The sequence below is a fragment of the Hevea brasiliensis genome, chromosome 16, assembly GCF_030052815.1.
Source record: "Hevea brasiliensis isolate MT/VB/25A 57/8 chromosome 16, ASM3005281v1, whole genome shotgun sequence".
In the NCBI taxonomy this organism is placed as follows: domain Eukaryota; kingdom Viridiplantae; phylum Streptophyta; class Magnoliopsida; order Malpighiales; family Euphorbiaceae; genus Hevea; species Hevea brasiliensis.
The window spans coordinates 50,408,156-50,430,861 of record NC_079508.1 but is presented as its reverse complement, the minus strand read 5'-3'; the positions used below and the strand labels follow the sequence as shown (position 1 = coordinate 50,430,861).

General features: G+C 32.4%; 2 protein-coding genes across 2 annotated transcripts; both read right to left on the bottom strand.

Annotated features, from left to right (window-relative positions):
• Nucleotides 1-86: 86 nt before the first annotated feature.
• On the bottom strand, nt 87-3,222 carry LOC110649980 (wall-associated receptor kinase 2-like). The gene is made up of 3 exons (XM_058137765.1): nt 2,337-3,222; nt 2,108-2,225; nt 87-1,477 (listed from the first exon to the last, which is right to left on the bottom strand). Exons 1-3 carry the CDS (start codon nt 3,208-3,210, stop codon nt 400-402), a joined length of 2,070 nt encoding a protein of 689 aa, XP_057993748.1. The 5' UTR covers nt 3,211-3,222; the 3' UTR covers nt 87-399.
• Nucleotides 3,223-8,116: 4,894 nt separating this feature from the next.
• Nucleotides 8,117-11,749, bottom strand: LOC131174797 (wall-associated receptor kinase 2-like). The gene is made up of 3 exons (XM_058138756.1): nt 10,887-11,749; nt 10,413-10,598; nt 8,117-9,405 (listed from the first exon to the last, which is right to left on the bottom strand). The coding sequence occupies exons 1-3, from the start codon at nt 11,743-11,745 to the stop codon at nt 8,219-8,221; spliced, it is 2,232 nt and encodes a 743-aa protein (XP_057994739.1). The 5' UTR covers nt 11,746-11,749; the 3' UTR covers nt 8,117-8,218.
• Nucleotides 11,750-22,706: the final 10,957 nt, after the last annotated feature.

Sequence of the window (22,706 nt, the reverse complement as noted above, 5' to 3'; positions counted from 1 at the left end):
TTTCTGTTTCTTGAAAATGATTGGTCCATCAGGATGTGGGAAATGAAAACAGGATCAAGGCTACCAATTTAGGGTGATCTTTGAAATTACGTCTGAAAGCGGATTATATTAATTCAAAACATTCAGCTTGGTAGATTTTGAGGTTATTGCACAAATGCAATATTGTGTCTCACATCAAATTACACATACATAAACAAAGACAAACACATAGCACTCGTAGTGGAGTTTAGACATAATCATACAACTTATATTTATGTATATTGAGGATTGTCAACGTCCACTCTCTAACTGCATGGCTGCTTGAAACTTTATGCTATCAGGCCCAAGCGACACGCTAGTGTTGCAGGACTTGGTTGGTGGACCAAGCAGGGGCTCTGTCTCTTCAATATCAGTGGCAACTTAAACATGAACGCATTTGCCCATCATTAGTTCCTCAAGCTCACTTTTTACTTCCTTCATTGTAGGCCTTTTCACTCCCTTGATTCTTAAGCAGCGTTTTGCGAGCTCAGCAACCCCCTTAAGCTGCTCCGAGTTTCCTTCATTTCTCACTCGTTCATGGAGAATTTCAAATAGGCGGTCCTCTTTCATTGAGTCAATGAAGAAGGCAGCCAGACTTTTGTCCTTGTCTGGCCTATCAGAAGAAAGTGCTTTCTGTCCTGTCAATAGCTCTAAAAGGACAACCCCGAAGCTATACACATCGCTCTTTTCATTCAACAAGCTTGTAAGTAAGTATTCAGGATCTATGTATCCAAGTGTTCCTTGAACCAATGTAGATACCTGAGTTTGATCCAAAGGAACCAATCTTGAAACTCCGAAATCGGATACTTTGGCTTGGAATTCATCATCAAGAAGTATGTTTTCAGATTTAACATCTCTATGAATGATATGTATGGGAGCGTCAGAGTGCATATGTGCAAGTGCATCTGCAGTTTCCACTGCAATCCTCAGACGAGTTTTCCATGGCATGGAGGACCCACCAACCTCATTGTGTATGTGGTAATGGAGGGTCTTGTTGCCAATGAACTCATATACTAATAAGGGAACCGATGTTTCCAAGCAAACACCTATGAGTTTTACCACGCTTGGATGCTTGATTTGGCAGAGAACGAACACCTCGTTAACAAATTGTTCAATCTGATCATGGTCCATAAATCTGGACTTTTTGATTGCTACTAATTTTTTATCTAAAGTTCCTTTGTAAACTATCCCAAACCCTCCTTTGCCCACAATTTGACTTGCATTAAAATTATTGGTTGCCTTTTTGACTTCATCTTCGGTGAAAATTTTAGCTTTCTCTGCAGTTCTTTCAATCTTGGAGAGTAATTGTTTCAAAACTGGCCCACCATTGTCTCTGAAGTTTTTCTTTTTAAGCTCGTTGATTTTCCTTCTTTGAAGTCCCCATGATACAAATGAGATGATCACAAATAGAAGGGAAACGGCACTACTTGCACCTACAAATAAAATTAGTCTAACATCACTGTACAATGAATAAGCTGTAGGTATTTCTATGTAGCATTAAAGAGGCATTTTACAAGTTTATACCAAAATCTATCTTCTTTTAAATATCTACTTGTCCTTGGGTGAGTTTGGTCAATGGAAGGAAGAACCAAACTTTTGGACCACGCAAACTTGAAATTTCAAAACGCTAAATTTGACTCAAAATTTATTAGTTAACAACATGACTTCATGTAAGATTATCTACATATAAATGGAAATATATAAGTGAATTCCATAAAATTATAATTATCAAACAGTGTTTTATTTTTTTAAATCTAATTATTGAAATGGTATAGTGCATTATATATATATATATATATATATATATATATATATATATATATATATATATATATATATATATTATTGACTTGCTATTTCATGTTAACGGCATACGTGAAATAACGGTTGTGGACTATAATTTCTCCTCCAAATGGGAAAATTCTCCAAATGAAGATAGGGTCTTATGAGCGAACATGTAGTTGAATATAATGGAAGAGAAAAACGTTGAACGTTTGCTTTATCAATTTGAAGTTAGAAAATAAGATTTTAGTTATGGACTTACCGATGATAGCTTTCGTCCACGGTGATTGTTTATTTTCAGCAGTACTTTCTTCCGTCTCCATGGTAACCCTTGGGACAGAAACATGTATAGCTTCCCACTATGTTTAGACAATTTGCGGTACTTATGCATTTGTTGAGGCTAGGATCCTCGCACTCATCAATTTCTGAAAGGAAAAAAAAAATCAAAATAAGTTATTGTCAGCTCGTTTAAGCATAAAAACAACTGTAACACTTTGAGGCAGAAATGTAATCGGACAAAGATATGAGGTACGTACCTTTGCAACCATTTGCGAGGTAAGGATTCCCCTTGTAACCACTGGAGCAGTTACAAAGATACCCAGGTTGATTATCAGAGTCAAGACACACGCTATTCTCCTTACATGCATAAGCTGTTGTGTTCTTTCTAGCTTCTTTACAATTCTTATTTCCGATTGCCCAATCAAGTACCACAGGGAACCCCTCTTTTTGAAAATTAACAAGATCTAATGTAGAAAATTTATAAATACCATCTTCAACAACAAAGGCGTAGCTGCAGGGGTTGAAGTCCATTACTCTTGTGTGGTTGTTGTAGCTTGTCACAGTAATATTGAAATTCTTTACGCCTTTAGGAATGGAGGTTTGGCAGCAGCCAATACCAGAGCAAGACCCATTCACCACCGAATCATTTGTGTAACAGATAGACAAACATCCAGTGGCGTAGGTATCTCCCCAGTAATCTCGAACCCATGCATAACTGTCACAACCTACTGCAATAAACATATTCCGGGAAAATGAGAGGGTGAATTTGGATAACGTGGTCCATGGTTCAAAATAAGAAAGCTGATTCCCGTTCTTGTCATAGCAATCGTAGGCCGCCCAGGAGAAGATTCGAAGCTGACCATCAAGTGATATGTCTAGGACTTCTATGTTTCCATCTGTCAAAAATGGCTTATTGGTGGTGGCATTGCAGGTTATCAAGAAATTATCATCTAGGAAGCATCCTTTGCGAGTGCCAAATGGGTATGGGATGCTAAGGTTCCCGCAAACGTGTGGGCAGCCAGGTTTTGCAAGAGGTGTTGGTGTTAACTCTGCTACTGCCGCTGCAGCTGCTAATGATAACGGAAACAGCCAGTGAATTAACAAGAGGCGCATCTCTGTATGCAATCCCATGGTTTTCCTTAGTTTCTTTGTTTTCTGTGAAAGACTTGTATGGGGTTGCTGGAGTTTAAAATAATTAGCGTATACTCGTCAGCCTGCCAGTAACGCAAGTGACACGTCTTGACTTGTGGAAGAAGACCGTTATCATTAACTTGCTACGTTGTTTTCTGCCTTTTCTATCTGCAGCGGGACAACACGAGAAATTAGAGTAGCGAAAGAATGCTATAATTAATTTCATTCTTGTAGTGTATGGTTGAAATTTCCAGAGCAATTAATTGTTGAAGCCCAACATCTTACATCAAATTAATTAACGTGATTAACCAGTAACAGCAGGCAGTTGTTGTAATCTTTATATGTAGTTGTTGTTTATTTCAGTACATAGTTAATTATATTTCGTTATCTACTAATATACAAATATACGTACAAACTAATAGTAGTCTACTAAGTGAGAAACATCTATCCGAGTGACTATCGATTAATTATAAGTTATATTAGTTAGGCTTCAGTCTTATTTGGCACTGAGTTTCAGAGCCTGAAACTATTTTTCTGAATAAAAGCACCATTTTAGATACTGTTTTCAAACTGTTTTGTTATTTTAGTGTTTTTATAACTAAAACTGATCAAATTTAATTTTTAATTATTTTTTAACACTCTAACTCGTACGTTTAAAAAAGTGATTTTCTTGACCGTAGTTTCAACTGCAATGCTAAACAAGCCCTCCATTTGTTTTACGAAAAAAAATTTTCTGAAACAAATTTTCTGTATTTTGAGAATACTCAAAAAAATTGATTAACGAAAAATATTTTCTTGATCAAAGGAAAATTAAGTCATTTTCCGTTTTCTAAATTTTAAAAATCTTATTAAAATGTGAACACACTTATATATACATTAAATAAATAAATATCATTAATTTAACATTCCACTAAATAACAGAAAATATTTTAATAAAAATATTTTTCATACATAAATTATTTTTCATGAAATAATCGGAGCCTTAATCATCAATTATTATTTAAAATTGGCGTGAGGGAAACTTATCTTGATTCTTCTCTTTTCCTTTTAGACATTAAATCAGATCAAATATTTAAAATTGAAGTCTTTTTTAAAAAAAAAATTAAAATCAAATTAAGACTATTTATTTAATGAAAAATAACTTATTTATAGAAAATATTTTCTCTAGAAAATATTTTTTTATGAAAATATTTTTTATTGTTTAGTTATAATATTAAATTAATGACATATATTTATTTTATTTATGTATAAGTATGTTTATATTTTAATAAAATTATTAAATTTCAGAAAATGAAAAGAACTTTTTCTTTTGAAAAATGAAAGCCATTTTTCTTAAAAATGGCTTAATTTTTTTCTTTTGATCAGAAAAATATTTTTCATTAATTAATTTTTCTGAATATCCTAAATATCAAAAAATATAAAAAATATTTTTTAAAAAAATATTTTTTTTGAAACAAACAGGTCTAAACTATAAAATTAAAATTGTTGAGAAATTCAAATTTACTTCAATCACGACCCATGTGGCCAAGTCTACTTTCAGAAAAATTAATTTATAAAATTATTATTTTAGGTAAGATTACTATACGTATAGATATAATGGTAAGCCAATCATATAACGGCAAATATGTGAAAAAAATACAGTTTGTCGCAATTTGTCCATTGATGCCTCTCTTCTGCGTGGAGCTACGGCTCATTTGTCTTGCTGATAATTTTCGAGTTAAATGGGTATTTCTTTTAATCGGATATTTTCTGGGCATTTCTTTAATCAATAAATTATTTTATTTTAAAAGAGTAAAAATATAGTCATATTAAAAATCTATTTTTAAAATATATATAAAATTAAAATTTATAAAATTAATTAATATTTATTTTTTTTTAATTAATTCATCATTTTATACCTGAAATAGCAATGTTACGAAATAATTTCCCTAATATATAAGTCAATAATTACCATTTATCATCACTGTCCGTTGTTTCTTCCTCCACTTTGCCTTATCAATTCCTAATTCCTTCATCCGTCAATGACGTGTATACTATTGTTTACCAATTTGTTTATATATATATAAAATAGACTAAATTTTATTTAAAGTTACCATATAGTCAATTTTCTTTTAAAATTACCATGTAACGCAAAAAAAAAATTTAACTTACTTATTAGTAATTATTATTTTTTTAAATATTATTATATATTAATATTTTATTTTATTTTATTTTATTTTTTATGTTATTTTCAAAATTATTTATCTTCTTATCATTTTAATGGCATTTTTATGTTTTAATTTTTTTCATTTATTTACTTTATGAGTAATAATATATTTTAATTATACATGTTAATTAATTTATTTTTCTATAGAAAATGAATTGCAAAAAGCATAAGAAATGTAATTTTATTGAAAATTTAAATAATATATATATTAAAAATAAAATATCAAAATAAGAATGTTATAGTTACATGTTATAAACTTTAATAATTAAATTATATAAAAATATTATAAATTATTTTAATAAAATATTAAAATTTAAATTAATATATAAAAAGTTAAATTTCTATTAATTTTGTGCATAGCACAAATATGTCAACAGTTACATTGTCTATTCCTAATTACTATAATTTTGTAAATAATGATTATTTAAGGAGTTTTCTTTTTTTTTTTTTTTTTCATCAATTAGGTTAGACGAGCATTTCAATATTATATAAAAATCTTGGATGTATTAAATCGTATAAAGAATGTACACTTAAATCATCTAAAAAAATATTTAATCTCATCAACATGAATAGCTGAATTGAGGATACTTAGACTATAAAATATAAATAAAATAATTCTTCATTTATATGGTTTCACAATTAATGATGGCTAAAATTTGTGAATTTTCTCATCATTAACCCTTTAATAATTTTGCATACAAATTAATCTCAATTTACACAAAAATTATTTTAAGTTATGTCATCTAATCATAACAAAATAATAAAATTATGACCCCCGTTCTCGTCATAGCAATCGTGCACCACCTAGTTGGAGATTCGAAGATGACCATCAAGTGATAAGTGTAGGGCTTATGTTTCGACGTCTCAAAAATGGCTTATTGGTGGTGGCATCCCAGGTTATCAAGAGAGTATCATCTAGGAAGCACCCTTCGCGAGTGCCAAATGGGTATGGGATATCGCTGAGGTTTCCGCAACTGTGGTTGCAACCAGGTTTGGCAAGAGATATCGGTGGTAATGCTGCTATTGCCGCTGCAGTTGCTAATGATAACAGTAGCAGCCAGTGAATCATCAAGAGGTGCATCTCTTTATGCAGTGCTGTGATCTTCCTTCTTTTCTTTGTTTTCAGTGAAAGACCTACCTGTATGGTTAAAACTTTTTGGGGTTGCTGAAGTTTATAATAATAGTGTATACTCGTCAACCTTCCAGTAACGCAAGTGACACGCTTTGCCTTGCGGAAGAAGACCATTATCATTAACTTGCTACGTCGTTTTCTGCCTTTTCTATTTGCAGCGGGACGAAACGAAAAATTGGAGTAGCCAAAGAAAGCTATACATAACATTAAACAATAATCATTTAACAAATCAAATATACATATATACGTACTAGCTAATAGTAAACATCAAACCGATTTAGCTAAATCCTGCGAACCAAGGCAGCGAGACAAACACGTTGTACTTGTACCTATCAATTAATTTTGCACCTCACAATAGAAGATTATTACAAAGACTTGGGAGTCTCGACAAATTGGAGAAAATTACAAGAGATGTAACGCACATTAAATTTAGAAAAGAAAAAGTCTTTTCAAACGCGGATTTGAAAATTAAAAAATAAGACTTAATCAATGCAATTAAATTTTGAATCCACGTTGTGAATGATTCATGATCAATTGAAATTGCCTTGAGGGAGACTTATCTTGATTCTTCACTCTCCCTCTTAGATATTAAATCAGACCAAATATTTAAAATTGAAGTCTTTTTTTTTTAAAATAAAAATTAAAATCAAACTATAACCATAAATTTAAAATTGTTGACAAATTCACACTTGTTTCAATTACGACCCATGTGGCTATGTCTACTTCCAGAAAAATTATATTGAAGAATTGTTATTTTATATATATATATATATATATATATATATATATATATATATATATATATATATAATGGTAAGCCAATCATATAATGACAAATAAGTAAATATACAGTTTGTCACAATTTGTCCATTGGTGCCTTTCTTCTGTGTGGAGCTACGGCTCATTTATCTTGCTGATAATTTTCGAGTTAAATGGATATTTTTTTAATCGGATATTTTCTGGACATTTCTTTAATTAATAAATTATTTTATTTAAAAAAATAAAAATATATTCATATTAAAAAATTATTTTGCAAATAAAAATAAAATTAAATTTTATGAAGTTAATTAATATTTATTTATATTTTTTAATTGGTTTGTCATTTTATACATGAAATAGCAATGTTTCCTTATAATTTTCCCAATATTTAGGTCCATATTCCTTCTTTTTGCCTTGTCAATTCCTAATTCTTCATTCATTAATGACGTGTAAACCATTATTTATCAAAATAAATATATATCAATAGATTAAATATATAAATCTCATATATTTATATTTTAAATCTATAATAAATTAAATTTATGTAAAAATTTTCATTATACTCTCTATTCTTAATTATTCATTAATTATTTAAGGAATTTTTCTCATCAATTTGGTTAGAAGAGCATTTCAAGATCGTATAAAAATCTTGAATGTATTAAATCGTAAGAAAGAATGTACACTTAAAATCATCCCAAAAAATATTTAATTTCTTCATTAACCCTTTAATAATTTTGCATACAAACTCATCTCCATTTACACAAAAATTATTTAAAGTTATGTCATCTGATTACAACAAAATAATAAAATTATGATATTAAAAATGAAATTAGTAATAATTATTCTAAAAGGTTCGATTAGATTGCATAGTTGGAATATGAAGACAAAGATGAAAATGTCGCATAAAAGAATCATCTCCCACCTTCAATTTCAAAAGTAACTTGACTTTCCACGGTATTATTCACCGCCATTCCTTCATAATAGAATTTGCATAGTTTCGTGAGAATGTATTCGTCCTGATCTTCTGCAGGCGAATCACCTTCCCCACAGGGCTGCAATCTCATTGCCCTCAGTGCCTCTAATTCCATTGCAACTTCCTTCATCGTTGGCCTTTCATCGCCCTTCACTCTCACACATCTCATCCCTAGCATGGCCACAGCCATCATTTCCTCAATATTAGTTTCACTCAGTACTCGTTGATCAAAAATGGCCACCAAGCTGTTTCTGTCCACTAAAGAAACAAAATACAATGCCAAATTTCTTTCTTCTTCAGGCCTGTCAAAAGAAACTGCTTTCTTTCCTGTCACCAGCTCTATAAGAACAACCCCAAAACTATAAACATCGCTCTTTACAGTCAACTGGTGTGTATGCAGGTATTCAGGATCCAAGTACCCCAGAGTTCCTTGCAATAGCGTGGTAAATTGAGTCTGGTCCGAAGGGATCAACCTTGAAGCTCCAAAATCAGATACTTTAGCTGTGTAATTATCATCTAAGAGTATGTTGGCAAGCTTGATGTCTCTATGAATGATTGGAGTAGAAGCAGCAGAGTGCAAGTATGAAAGGGCTCCAGCGGTTTCTGTGGCTATTTTCAGACGAGTTTCCCATGGAATTAAGGTTGCACGGCCAGCTCTGTGCAGGTGGTCGAAAAGGGTACCGTTAGTCACAAATTCATAGACCAACAAGGGAGCTTCAGTTTCTAAACAACATCCCAAGAGTTTTACCACATTTTTATGGTTAATTTGGGAGAGTATTATCACTTCATTAATGAACTTCTCAACTTGGCTCTGATCGACTGTTTTAGCCTTCTTGATGGCAATAACTTGATTGTCAGGCAAAATACCTTTGTAAACTCTACCTTGGCCTCCTTCGCCTAGAATTCTGCTTTCATCATAATTGTTTGTTGCCTTCTTCAGGTCTTCTGCCGTGAATATTTTAGCTGTTTCAATGGACGCATTATGTTTCGAAAGCTCTCGCTCTAGCAAATTGCCCCCATTTTGTAAAAAATACTTTTCTTTGAGCTGTCTGAACTTTCTCTGCTTTCGTCCCAAATAAATCCATGAAATGCCCAGCAGTAGAGCTAAAAGGCTTATGCTGATTCCTATACCACATGTCAATATACATAGAGAGAAGTAACAACAGATTAGAAGACTAAGAACAGCAAGTTTGAAGACTTCCAAACCAGTACAAGAATAAAAACAGCAAGTTAGACTATCCACATATATCCAGGAAAATTTTTATTTCAATCTGATTCACTATGGACTTCACGTAAACATGTAAATTCATATATTTAATAGGGAATCTCGCTATATATCATTTTAAATCTATGATAAATCAGGTTCAGATAAGAAAAATTTCATATGCCTAACTAGTTAAACTAAGTTTTGAATGCTTCAATACTTTATTCAATGGCTTGTGAGATTAATTAATTAATTGAGTATTTAAAATTTTAAAAAAATATTATATGTCATTAAAAAATTTATAGTTTATGAATATTTGCCCCTTTTATTTATATATATATATATATATATATATATATATATATATATATATATATTTATTTATTTATTTATTTATTTATTTATTTTGCTCCTTAATAATAAAAATATAAATTTTTACTCGTTTGGAATTTTTTTTTTTTTTTACAATTCATTGATAACTTACATTGAAAAAAAAAAAGAAAAAAGATAATTTGATATTATTCAATTAAATAAATGCAAATTACGTAAAAAAGAGTTTGAGAACAATTTAAAATGCTTAGTAGAGATGGATCGTATGCACATATTTCGCTTTACTATCATTGTTTGAATTAACATATAAATAAATATGACTTTTTATTTATAATTATAAACATTTTTCTTTAATAAATAAACATTTTATTATTTCTAAAAATGCGAATATTTTATTTAGATTTTATATTATTTATTCTCGTTCCATAAATTTAAGAGTGTAGGTTCATTTTTCCCTCAAATTTAATTAAGATCCTAAATTTTCCAATAATAATAATATTAATATTAATCTCCTGATCTTGGGTAATTGAATCACCACATATATTATTATTTCAATGAATATAAGAATTTATCAAATAAAAAAAGGATCAAAACTAACCTAGTGCAGTGATGATATGAGGAAGCCTCTTGGATTGATGGGTGGCCATGACTTGTTGAAGAATGCAGCCTGCTCCGTCTTTCCTGCCGTCGCCTTCAAAACCTGCTGGACAAGAGCAGTCGTAACTGCCAGGAACATTGTGGCATGTCCCATTGCAAGGTTTTAAAGTTTCACACTCGTCGATATCTGAATTGTGAACCGCAACGTGCATTAGATGTGCAATTGTTAGATACCTTACAATTTCGTGTATGTTTTTTTTTTTAAATTTTTTTTGTAAGACAGATAATCTTATTAAATAAAAATAAGAAGAAGCCAGAAAAAAAACTTACCATGAAACGATGAATAACGATGAATAACATTTGAAAGTTAATTATATAGAACATAAAGAGTTATGGATCATTCACCTGGAACATAATTAAATATCACCAAGTGAAAACAGCGAGAGGAGAGTGGTAAGTTAGTTTTTTTTTTTACCTTGGCAACCGTTAGGGATATAAGGGTTTCCCTGAAAGCCTGCTGAACAATTGCATCGATACCCTGAACCATTTTTCGAGTCAATACAATAGCTAAACTCCTTGCATGCAAAAGTTTTAGGATCCTTCTTGGCCTGTTCGCAAGTCTGATTTCCGATCGACCAATCAAGCACCATCGGGAGGTCTGTAATATTCCGCAAATTTTTATCAAGATCTGAAGAGGAGAAATTGTAAACCCCATCCTCCGCAATAAAAGCATAATTACAAGGGTAGAGTTTAGGAATCTTGCTGTCTTTAAACAAAGCTATGCTTATGTAATAATCACGCATTCCTCTTGGAAGGGGGCTCTGGCAACAGCCTGTGTGGGAGCATTCCCCATTCTTCATGAGGTTTGTGGAATTATTGAGACACACACTGACGCATCCTGTCAGCCGATCTTTGTTCGGTAAACCTATAATCTCTGCGTCAGTGTTACAACCGACAAGGGTGAAAATGTTTTTAGTATTAGATATGGGAAATTCCAACTGCCTGCGGAAGTATGGAGATTCAAAAAGGGGTCTGCTCGATGGGCTATCTTCGTAGCAATTGTAGGATACTGAGTCAAGGATGCGCAAATAGCCATCGAGGGAAATGTCGAGGACTGGGATATTGCTCAAGTTTAAGAATGGTTTTGGAGGGTTTGTTGCGTTGTTACAAGTGATGAGAAATTGTTCATCCATGTAACAACCCTGGGTTGTGCCGAAGGGGTATGGGATGCTAATGTTGCCGCAGTGGCTCTTGCAGCCAGGTTTGGCTTGAGCTGTTGCTAATGGTGACACAGCTGCCACAATCACCACCGGCAATGCAAGTTTCATTAGCATTGTATTGAACCCCATGGCTATTGGAGAACTTGAAGTGTAAACGTTAGTCATTTATGGAGACCTTAAAAGGGAGTTTTAATTGGTTGGTCTCCAAAACAGGTGGAGTCATTGATATTGACAAAAAAGATATTAGTTGTCTCAACCAACTCCACCTCCATGCCCCGCTTGACCACGCACCCCCAGAGACGAAAATGTCACATGGGTAGTATCAGTCGAGCAAAGCTAGCTTGTAAGCTGTTGAGTTGAGGCAACTAACTGATGCCAAACGGGCAATATAATCATTCTCAAGAAATCACGGCACAACGCATGCAAAGGATTAGATTAGGATTTAGAGGTCTTCTGCTCTTCCAATATTCCACGAGATTGACTTCCACAGATTTTCATTTTATTATTATTTTTTATTTAAGAGGAAATTCTTCCGTTATATCATGAATGCATTAATACACACTATGAATTGCGAGACTTATATAAAATAAATATAATCCATATAATTATTTTTTAAATCTATAGAAGTGTTTTTCAATATAAAAAAATAAAAAAAAATAAAAAAAAAAAAAACATAGCGTGAGATATTCATTAATGCTGAAAAAAAAAAATATGAGAGGCACAAAGGAAGAAGAACTCGGGCGTTAGAGCCAGAATAACAGAGTAAAAAAAAGAGTGCTAGTTGCAGGCTGTAGAGGATTTAGGCATTTAGCCTCTACGTAGGGGCGGATCCGGGGCGGCGAGACATTCCAGAAAAATCATTCATAATGTGTTAATTTATTTTTAGGAACAAAATAATAATATATATTTTTAACAGAAGTATTAATTAATATATGCTTACTCTTAATTAATTACAATAAATTTTTATTCTTCCCATTCAAAGTAGAATGTATATTTTTTCGTCATAAATTAGAATTTTGATTAAGTTAATAAACAGTCTAATTAAAGTTTAGATGATAAATTTTACAATAAATGCACAATTATAGAAGATAAACAATCAGTTTAAAGAAAAGATAGTAGAATTACTTGTTTTTAACATATTTTTAGATCATATAAAAATTATAAAACATTAATTTAATATTGAAAATAATTGCATGAATTTATTTTGAAGTTTGGTTAAATAGATTATTCAAATTTGATATTGCCAAAAAAAATACTTCTAAAAAGTGTCAATAATTCAGAGTTGGGTAAAAAAAAAATATTCTTTTGATGATAAATTAATATAATTATGTTAATTTTACCTTGGTCTATAATAATAAAAAATTATTTAGATAATATTGTGCAATAATATGAAGGATAATATATATATATATATATATATATATTGTTGCCATATTTTTATTTTGCCATTAATATTTTAGGTGAAAACGTATATTTAATATAATCTTCTTATATCTATTAAGTTATATATTTTAATTAAAATTTATTAATTAATTTATGTAAATATATATTCGCCTCTATAAAATTAAGAGTCAATATGTTTTATACAATAGCTGTATTTTAAAATTTATCCACAATCTCAATTTGAGGAGCCACTCTGTCTCCCCACCGAAAGTAGAGAGCAAGTCCAAACTATTATGTTACTTGAGCAATACGAAGAAGAGGTCATATTTTTGTCCTGATAGAAAACCTCTAGGAGTAATTAGTTACTTATATCATTTGAAAAGTGAGAGTTTCTTGATTTCTTCTGTTTAGAAAAAGGCATACAAGGATTGTCTTAATCAATACAGAAAATACATGTTTGAATTTGTGGATAATGCTAAAGAACATGAGGATGGTAGAATTGAAACGTATAAGTTTTTGTGGAGCATTTATATATTCTTTGCAAATTACCCTCACTAAACTACCTAGTGAGTCTATGTACATATTAGAAAAACACTAATTCATACCCACAATCACTTAAATTTAATAAATTATATTTCATTTTAGTTTATCAATTTTAATTTTTTTAATAAATTATTTAATTTTAATGTTATTCCAGAGAAAGTATCTCTATTCTTTTGAGTTAATTTTTAAGTTACTAAAAAAGCAATTCTTATAATCAAAATTAATCAAAGTTTATTTATTAATGATGTTATTTTATTAATAAAATTTTTTTCTATTTATTATTAATTTAAAATTTATTAAATAAATTATTTTATTGTACTAAAACTAATCTAAAAAAAATAGCATATTATATCAATAGAGAATTTTGAGAACATTTCATTATTATGAGAATTGACTTAGTCACATAAGTTGACACAAGCATCCTCTCTTTCTCTCTCTATTTCACGTTCGATCTCTCTCTTCTCAATCCCTCTCTGTCACATACAGACACACACACACGCACGCACATGCACAATACATTTTGCCACTCTCCCTCCTCAGTATCTCTCTCTTTCACATTCGGTCTCTCTCCCTTCACCCTTTCCTTCTGTCTCTCTTATATTATACCCCTTTCAGACACACATTTTCCCTCTCCATCGAAATCCACAATAAGCCCTAGCCAAGCCTCCATCAAAACCTCTAGCAACCCTCAGCAAAATCCCTCCATTGAAACACAACATCGTCAAAACAACAATTTTATACTAAGATCAAAAAACAAGCATCAAATTTACAAAATTCAACCCACCAAAAATGTAAGAAACTTTCAGTTATAAAAAAGGACAAATATAATAGAAATTGAATCCAAATTCATCGAGATTGCAATTGAATGCATGAATTATATAAAAGCTATTAACTATCATAGCGTAAAACTCAAAATCTCCAAAATACACTAGAAGTTTAGAAGTTCCAAAAGTCGTAATCCTGGAGCTAAAGACGTCAAATAATTAAGAAGAAAAAAGAAAAATAAAGCAGTCATGATGATGATGATATATGGAGGGGCACTGCACACATGAAATAAGTACTGAAACCACAAGAGCTTCTCCCTTATATGGAGTCAACGGTGGACAATCATCTTTGGCCTTATCAACAGATCAGAAGTCAATTATATATGCCTAATTTAGACACTATGCAAAAACTTGGAACCCCAAAATATGTCCAAATAGATTTGTGACTTTTGAGTCAAATAAGCTCTACCATTGCATATGTCCTAATTTAGACACTATGGAACACTTGGAACCCCAAAATATGTCCAAATAGATTTTTAACTTTGAGTCAGATAGACGTGCTCCTTTTTAATTTTATTGCTGCTTTTGAGTTAACGGATGCTGAATTAAAAGGAAGATGTTTCACATGGAGATCTTCGACCAGTATGAGTAGAATCAACAGATAGATTGGGGGCCAACACGCATCAGGAGCTTGGATTCCTAGTGTCATCCAGGCTTCCATGAAACAATAAAGAATTTCTAGGCTAATGCTATCCTTCTATTGTAGCATTTTAATATTAATTATTTTATTATCTTTAAATTAAGTTATTTATTAATATAACTTAAGTTATTTATTAACTTAAGTAACTTGTTAATTTAACTTAATTTTTTATTTAATATAACTTAATTTTTATTTAATATAACTTAACTTCATTAAAAGATGACTTAAGTTATATGTTAAACTTTTTCTATATAAATAGATGACCATTCCACCTTTGAAAATACATAACACTTAGCAGCAAAATAAAAGATATTTGTGAGAGTTTAAAAGTCAAAGAAAGATGTTTCTTGATGGAGTCTTGGATCCAACCACTAATGCAGAGTTTGGTTTGAATCATACAACGAAATTGTCGGGCTATTGTATCATAAAGGGGACAAATTAATATAGAAAGTATGCTGCATCGATGTATAGGCATTGCCTATTGCAGAGAGCTTGAATCTTCTTAAAAAGAGCGAGATATTTATGCCTTAGCCTGATCAATCTTATTAATTTGTTCCTTGTATTTTAATTACTTTTAATTTACTGTAATTTCACCAACACTTTATTTCCTCTCCTGCCAAGAAATTAAAGCATGTAGGTCAGTGTTTAAAGATTTGGAATCAGTGGTCATTGGCAATGTAGAGCACAAATTGAAAGATATGGAAGGAAAAACTGTTGAGATAGAAAAGGAAAATGAGATTAGGCAATTATCCACTAAGGAATTGGAAGAGTTGGGTAGTCTTAAGGCAAGTAGATCAATTACCTCTAGAAAAGTGGAGAGTTGGAAGAGACAAAAATCAAGGGCACTTGGTGCATGCTTGGTGATTGTAACGCGGAAATTTTACATGGGGTAGCATCAAATAGAAGAAGAAGGAACCAGATTTGGTGTGTTCAAGTGCCTTTTTTCTTGTCCTATTGGCATCTCAAACTCCAAAGATGCGCAGCTCAAGACTATTCACAAGGCATTGCTACGGTCGAACAACTTCTTCCTAACCTTTTAGGAAACTGCAACTTTATTCTTGAATCTAATTCCTCAAATGCAATTTCTTGGACTTCCTGCAAAAGTGATGATATATGACTTGATAAAGGAATCCTTTAACCTCTGTGCTGCTCTACCAAGTATCTCCACTTAAAAATTAAATTTATTGTTCTTTCCTGCTCCGGTATTCCTGTAAACTTTTCCAAATCAGGCTGCATCTCTATTTGTTAGTTCGTTTAGATAAGTCAACAAGACTAGAATGTAGATTTAACTCAATAGTCAAGCCTTTAATGCATATAGCTTAATTATGTGAATCAGCATGGAGGATTTATTTTCTATTAATTGGCAATGAATACAAGAGTACAAATTTCAAATAATTAACCGAATAGAATTCAAATATTATAAATATTAAAAATTAATATTGTTATAACAAGCACATAAATCTAAGACACACATAAATCGCACAATCACACAGTATTGAAAAGAGAAAAAGAATAGTACAAGATTTAATGTGATTCAACCGTAAAGTCTACGTCCACGGGCAAGACAAGATAAAAAAGTTCCACTATGATGAAAAGAGTAAGATGCAATCAATTAGAACTCTTAAACCCTAACCCCAGTGTGTTTTTCGAATATCTCACAACTCCACTGCAAATGGTAGAATATTACAATATTTATACCGGTCCATACCGCGAGAGCGTTGCCTCCGTACCCCCAAGGAGATTAGTGATGGGCTTCGGGCACGGGCCGATACAGATCTCACTTTTTATCCCAATCGGGTCGCAGCGCGAAACTTTCAAGTCGGGTCACATTCGTGTCCATGAAAAAACATATCCCAAAATTCAAAGCCACAAAAAATAACAATTCTTCCCCTTGGCTTGAATTTCCTCTATCATCAATAAAATAATTACAAAACAATTTGTCTTACCATATGCCCTCGCAAGGGCATTACTGAGCACTACAAACACCAACCAAGTCTAGGCAATGCCTAAATTTATTGATTGGGACTCCCTTGGTCATCATATCTGTTGGATTATCATGTATAGAGACTTTTTACACAACTACAGTCCCCTGAGATACAATGTCTCGAATGAAGTAATATCTGACATCAATGTGCTTAGTTCGCTCATGGTACATCTGATTCTTTGCGAGAGGTATTGTACTCTGGCTGTCACAAAATATTATTGCCTTATTCTGTATCAACCCAAGATCATCCACCAAACCTTGTAACTATAAAACTTCCTTTACTGCCTCTGCTAAGGCCATATATTCAGCCTCTGTGGTAGACAAAGCAACTGTGATTTGTAATACTGCCTTCCAACTGATAGCTTTTCTTGAAAGAGTAAACAAATAACCTGTCAAAGATCTCCTCTTGTCTAAGTCCCCTGTAAAATCTGAATCTACATAGCCAATAACTGAATCACTCATCTTGGCCCTGTCAAATGTCAGACCAACATCTGTAGTACCCTTCAAATACCTCAAAATCCATTTCACTGCCTGCTAATGCTCTTTCCCAAGACACGCCATGTATCTACTCACAATACTAACTGCATGTGAAATATCAGGTCGAGTGCATACCATAGCATACATGATACTACCAACAACTCTCGAATAGGGAACACTAGACATGTACTCCATCTCCTCATCTGTTTTTGGTGACATGTCTGCAGATAACTTGAAATGGGCAGCAAACGGAACAGTCATAGGCTTAGCATCATTCATGTTGAAACGCTTAAGCACTTTCTTAACATAGGCCTGTTGAGACAAGAAAAGCTTCCCAACACTTCTATCCCTGGTAATTTCCATTCCTAATATCTTCTTTGTAGCATCCAAATCCTTCATCTCAAACTCATCACTCAACTGCTTTTTTAGAATGTTAATTTGTGATATGCTTTTAGCAGTAATAAGCATATCATCCATATACAATAGTAAATAAACAAAAGGAATCATCTAAAAGCTTCTTATGATACACACAACTATCATATGAACTACGATTAAAGCCATTACAAACCATGAATGTATCAAATCTTTTATACCACTGCCTAGGAGACTGTTTCAGACCATATAAAGATTTCTTAAGCAAGCAAATACGGTTTTCCATACCTGGAATGACAAATCCCTCAGGCTGACTCATATAAATTTGCTCCTCCAACTCACCATGCAAAAATACTGTCTTCACATCTATTTGCTCAAGCTCTAGATCATGAAGAGCAACCATAGCAAGTAAGACTCTGATAGAACTGTGCTTCACAACTGGAGAAAACACTTCATTAAAGTCAATCCCCTCCCTCTGAGTAAAACCTTTTGCTACTAATCGTGCCTTATATCGAGTGCTTCAACCCCTGGAGTGTCTTCCTTTTTCTTGAATACCCATTTGCAACCTACCACTTTTTGTCCCTTAGGCAATGTTACAAGCTCCCAAGTCTGATTCTTGTGAAGAGATTCAATTTCTTCACTCATAGCACCGACCCACTGATCTACATCTGAACAAGAAATAACTTCTCTATAATTGCTGAGTTCATACACATCAACTGTTTTAGCAACTGACAAGGCAAACGCAACTAGATTTGCATATGCATATCTCTGCGGTGGTCTAATCTGTCTTCTCTCTCTACCAGTTGCAATGCTATATGGTTCCTGTTGTTGTTGCTCTAGTGCATCCTCTTGTTGATCAGGATCTTGCACCTCATCCTTTGAATCACTGGACTGAACTGCTGAAGTATCAATATCAAGCTCCACCTATTCTCTGACACCGTGATCTGATTATGTTATTGACTTCTCCCTCTGATTATCCAATGAAGCAGTCTCATTAAGTGTCATATCCCTGCTGATAATTAATCCTGGATGTAACACCCCCGTTTGCATAGCCTGGTAGATTTCACTGTTCCGGTGACCGGTGTCGGTCCAGACAATTAAGGGGATTAGAACCATACTTAAAACAACTAGAGAAGCCATAAACACAAATAATTAGTAATGTTCAATTAGTTAAGTATAAATAAGAAAAACAGAACATAAGAAGTTAAACGAGCCGAGAGTCACAGCGATGGGTGACCTCCTGAAACATCGCGAAGTCATTTTAAACTCAAATTTTGAACCGTAAAAAGTGACGCTGCAGTCCTTAGGACCCTTATGAACACAGTGGAAAAGAGAAAATCACGAAAAAGAATTGTTAAGCCAGTCAAATAATTAGGTCAGGGAGCCGGAAGAAATATTGGATTATTTGCAAACCGACATGAACCAGCGAGGGGCAATTTGGTCAATTGACCCCGAGAGCTGACTCCTAACCTAACTGTCAAATAAAATCGGAGAAAAGAAAATTTCGGATTCGAGAATTAAATTAAAGAACTAATAGAAAAAAAAAGAAAAAAAAAAGAAAGAAGATGGAAAAGTCAAAGGTGATGACATCATGCATGATGTCATAAAGGATTAATTAATTTATTTTATTAATTTGGGATTTTTGGTCTTCAAAAAGGGGATAAGACTAAAGAAAATAAAACAAAAAAAAAAATTAGAAAAGTGTCTTCTTCTTCCCTTGGTTTGCTGCCCCACCTTCTCCCTCTCATCTCCATGGAATTCTTCCATTTAAGCTTACAATTAAGCTTGATTTTCTCCACTTAATCAACATAACTCCCTTAAATACCTCACTAGAACTTGTAATCTCAACTTAGGAAGAAGAGTATAAGAAGAAAGAAGGGCTAAAGCTAGAGATTGAAGCTTTAAGTTAAGGTTAGTATGTTAACTCCTTATTTTTCCATTTAAATGCATAATTAGTATTTGAAATGAGCTTGAAACTTGATTAAATGAAATAAATATGGGGGAAGGACCATTGCTGAAATTTTGGTCTGGTTGAAGGGAGTATGAATTGCATGAATTAAATGAGTTTGAATGAGTGTAGAAACCTTAATTAGTTGAATGATTAGCATTAAAACCATTAATGTAGTTAAATACAATGAATTAGTGAGATTAGGGTTTGAATGTTAGGGTTTGTGAACCAAATTTTGGAGAAATGCATAAATGATATCTTTGACCAATTGTGGACTGAAAAATTGTCAATAATGACCAAAGGAAATGTATGGGAATTGTTAGAATGGAAGACAAATTCGTAGGTCAATTGGTCATGCTGCTGGCACCATGACTAAACCAACTTTGAAGGACTAAAACGGAAATTTTACAAGTCCAATTGTTATGCCACCAATTGGGGATGAAAATAGACATAAAAGGGCACAATTTTCATTAAAGAACCATGCCCAAAAACTGACCAAAACTTAGTGAAACAATTGACCAAAATGAAATGAGAGCAGGCTGCCACTGCACCAAACTGACCAAATGAATAGTAACTGTTCATTTGGTCATAACTCGAGCTAGACAGGTCAAATTGACCTGAAATTTTACCAGTGATTAGATGAGATATAGACCTAAAACTTTCATGAGAACACCACCCCAAATTATGCAATTAACCTAGTCAAATTATTGAGCAAAGTTGAATTATTGAACCTGCAACTCTGCAGAATTGCCATTGAGCAGTAAAGTTCCAATGGCTATAACTCTCTCTAGAAAACTCTGATTTAGGCGATTATTAAACCGATGGAAACCTAAGACATAGTAAAACATTTCGTATGAACGAAATTAGACCAAATTATGGACTTAACTTGATCAAATTATTGAATGAAGTTGGACCAAAAATCTGCTAGAACCAAAATTGCAGCATGAGCAGTGCACGTGAACAGTAATTGTATTTTGGCTATAACTTGAGCTACAAAACTCCGATTGGGGTGATCCAAAAATGAAAATACACTTAAAACAATAAGGAATATTTTCTATGAAGAAAGTTTTACCAAATTTCAACAGTAGATTAACCAATGGAACAGTGCAACTTCGGAGCACCAAAACTGAAAATTGGCAATTTTGCCAAAATGACCTAAGCTTTGAGAAAATGACTAAAACCAACAAGTTTAATGACCAAAATGTGGTATGTGGGTCAAGTTGGAGTTCCCATACCTATTAAGCCTTAGAAAGTCAACTATTTGACTTGAATAGTGCAGTGAATAGTAACCCGAAACACAAAATTTAAAGAACGTCGAATTTAGCACGTTAGAGCTAGGTAATTGTGAAGCTAAATTTATTTTGGATTTATGTTAAGTTCTAGTACTGAAACATTGTAAAATTGTGTGTTTCAGTTGAAAAGAATATCGGGAAGGAACCCGAGGAACCGAGTCGAGGCTAAGGGACGACTCGCTTGAGGTTTGTGCACAATAAACCCTATTTAAGCATTTTATCCTTGAAAAATTGATTTAATACGCATTATGAATTTATGAACTGTTGTGTTGCCACCTTGTGATCAAATAGTAACTTTGGAAATTGATTTGATTTTTGTATGCAATATTTGAATGAAATGTTTGAAATGGATTTTTTATTCACACTTAGCATGACAGTTACTTATTATTCCTCCTCCATTTATGGGGTTGAGATCGTTTATTTTCCTCCCTCTCTGGCTTGCCAGTTGGGGTTGTAGATCGGATGAGTACTCATTAGCTAGCTAGCCACCTCCCTCATTGGTTTCGATTAATGGGTTGAGATTGCTTTGTCGTGGTGTACAACGCGGCATTGATCGGAAATTTTGTGTCATGGCTTAAGTTGTGTATGACTTTGGCAACACTGTGTTTATGAAATTATTTGACTAAACTTTGTTTAATAGATTATTTGACAAAATGATGTTATTATGAACTTTGATCATTATTGAAATGTAATTGAGAAACATTTGAATTGTGTTTGGCAATGAATGATTTATTTATTGCATTTTAAATTTTTATTGTGCACCACTGAATATTTTTATACTCAGCAATGGCTTATTTTGCTGTCGCAGATAAGAGCAAGGAAAAAGCAGCAGAGTGAGCTGCTATTAAATCGAGGATTACATTGATCTTTTGTACGGGTATTATTTTATGCCCTTGTAGATAAATTTTGATGTAAATATGGAAATGTTATATGTATCAATATAATGTCGAGCAGTTGTAAATAAATTGTAATAATATTATTTTGGATTTTCTCCTGTAAATTTAATATTTGTACATATGAATTTCCTGCTTTATGTTTTGTGAATGGAATTATTAGATATTCTGAGTTGACAATTTTGATTTGGATTGTGGAACTGTTTTGGAATGAATTGATTTGAGTTGAATTGTGAATTATTAGAGGTTGGGAGTTGTGAAACATTTTTGGGAGTGTTTTTCTCAGGTATTTGAAGAACGGTTTTCTCCAAAAATAAATGGAACTCTGTCAAAATTTTTATAAAATTTGCTCCAAAATTTAAAATGGACAAAATTTTTACTAGTATTTAAGCTTTGAATAAATGGTTTTTAATTCTCACTAAAATGCTCACCACTTCCAAAATGTAAGAAAATCGTTTTAAAATCCCTTGTAGGGTACTTAATGGGTTATCGGTAGGTGAAGTTCGGTAGTTCATTAAGTATTCTATGGGATCATGTTATGCCTTACGGAGGGGTAAGGTGTGACATGTTTTAGTGGTATCAGAGCATGGTTTTTCAATAAATTTTGACTATGTGTATGAACATTTTATTGATAAGTACAACTGCTCAAGTGTCTTTAAATTGATACATATGACATATTTACATCATGAATATGTAGTAACGGAGGTCAACCTCTTTGT

Excerpts from the sequence above, each read along its gene's own strand:
- LOC131174797 (XM_058138756.1), bottom strand. The coding sequence starts at position 11,745 with ATGCTAATGAAACTTGCATTGCCGGTGGTGATTGTGGCAGCTGTGTCA. Across the intron at positions 10,599-10,886 it reads TATCCCTAACGGTTGCCAAG|ATATCGACGAGTGTGAAACT; the intron begins GTAAAAAAAAAA and ends TTCACAATTCAG. Across the intron at positions 9,406-10,412 it reads TCATATCATCACTGCACTAG|GAATCAGCATAAGCCTTTTA; the intron begins GTTAGTTTTGAT and ends CATGTGGTATAG.
- LOC110649980 (XM_058137765.1), bottom strand. The coding sequence starts at position 3,210 with ATGGGATTGCATACAGAGATGCGCCTCTTGTTAATTCACTGGCTGTTT. Across the intron at positions 2,226-2,336 it reads CCTCGCAAATGGTTGCAAAG|AAATTGATGAGTGCGAGGAT; the intron begins GTACGTACCTCA and ends TTTTCCTTTCAG. Across the intron at positions 1,478-2,107 it reads TACCATGGAGACGGAAGAAA|TGATGTTAGACTAATTTTAT; the intron begins GTACTGCTGAAA and ends TTCATTGTACAG.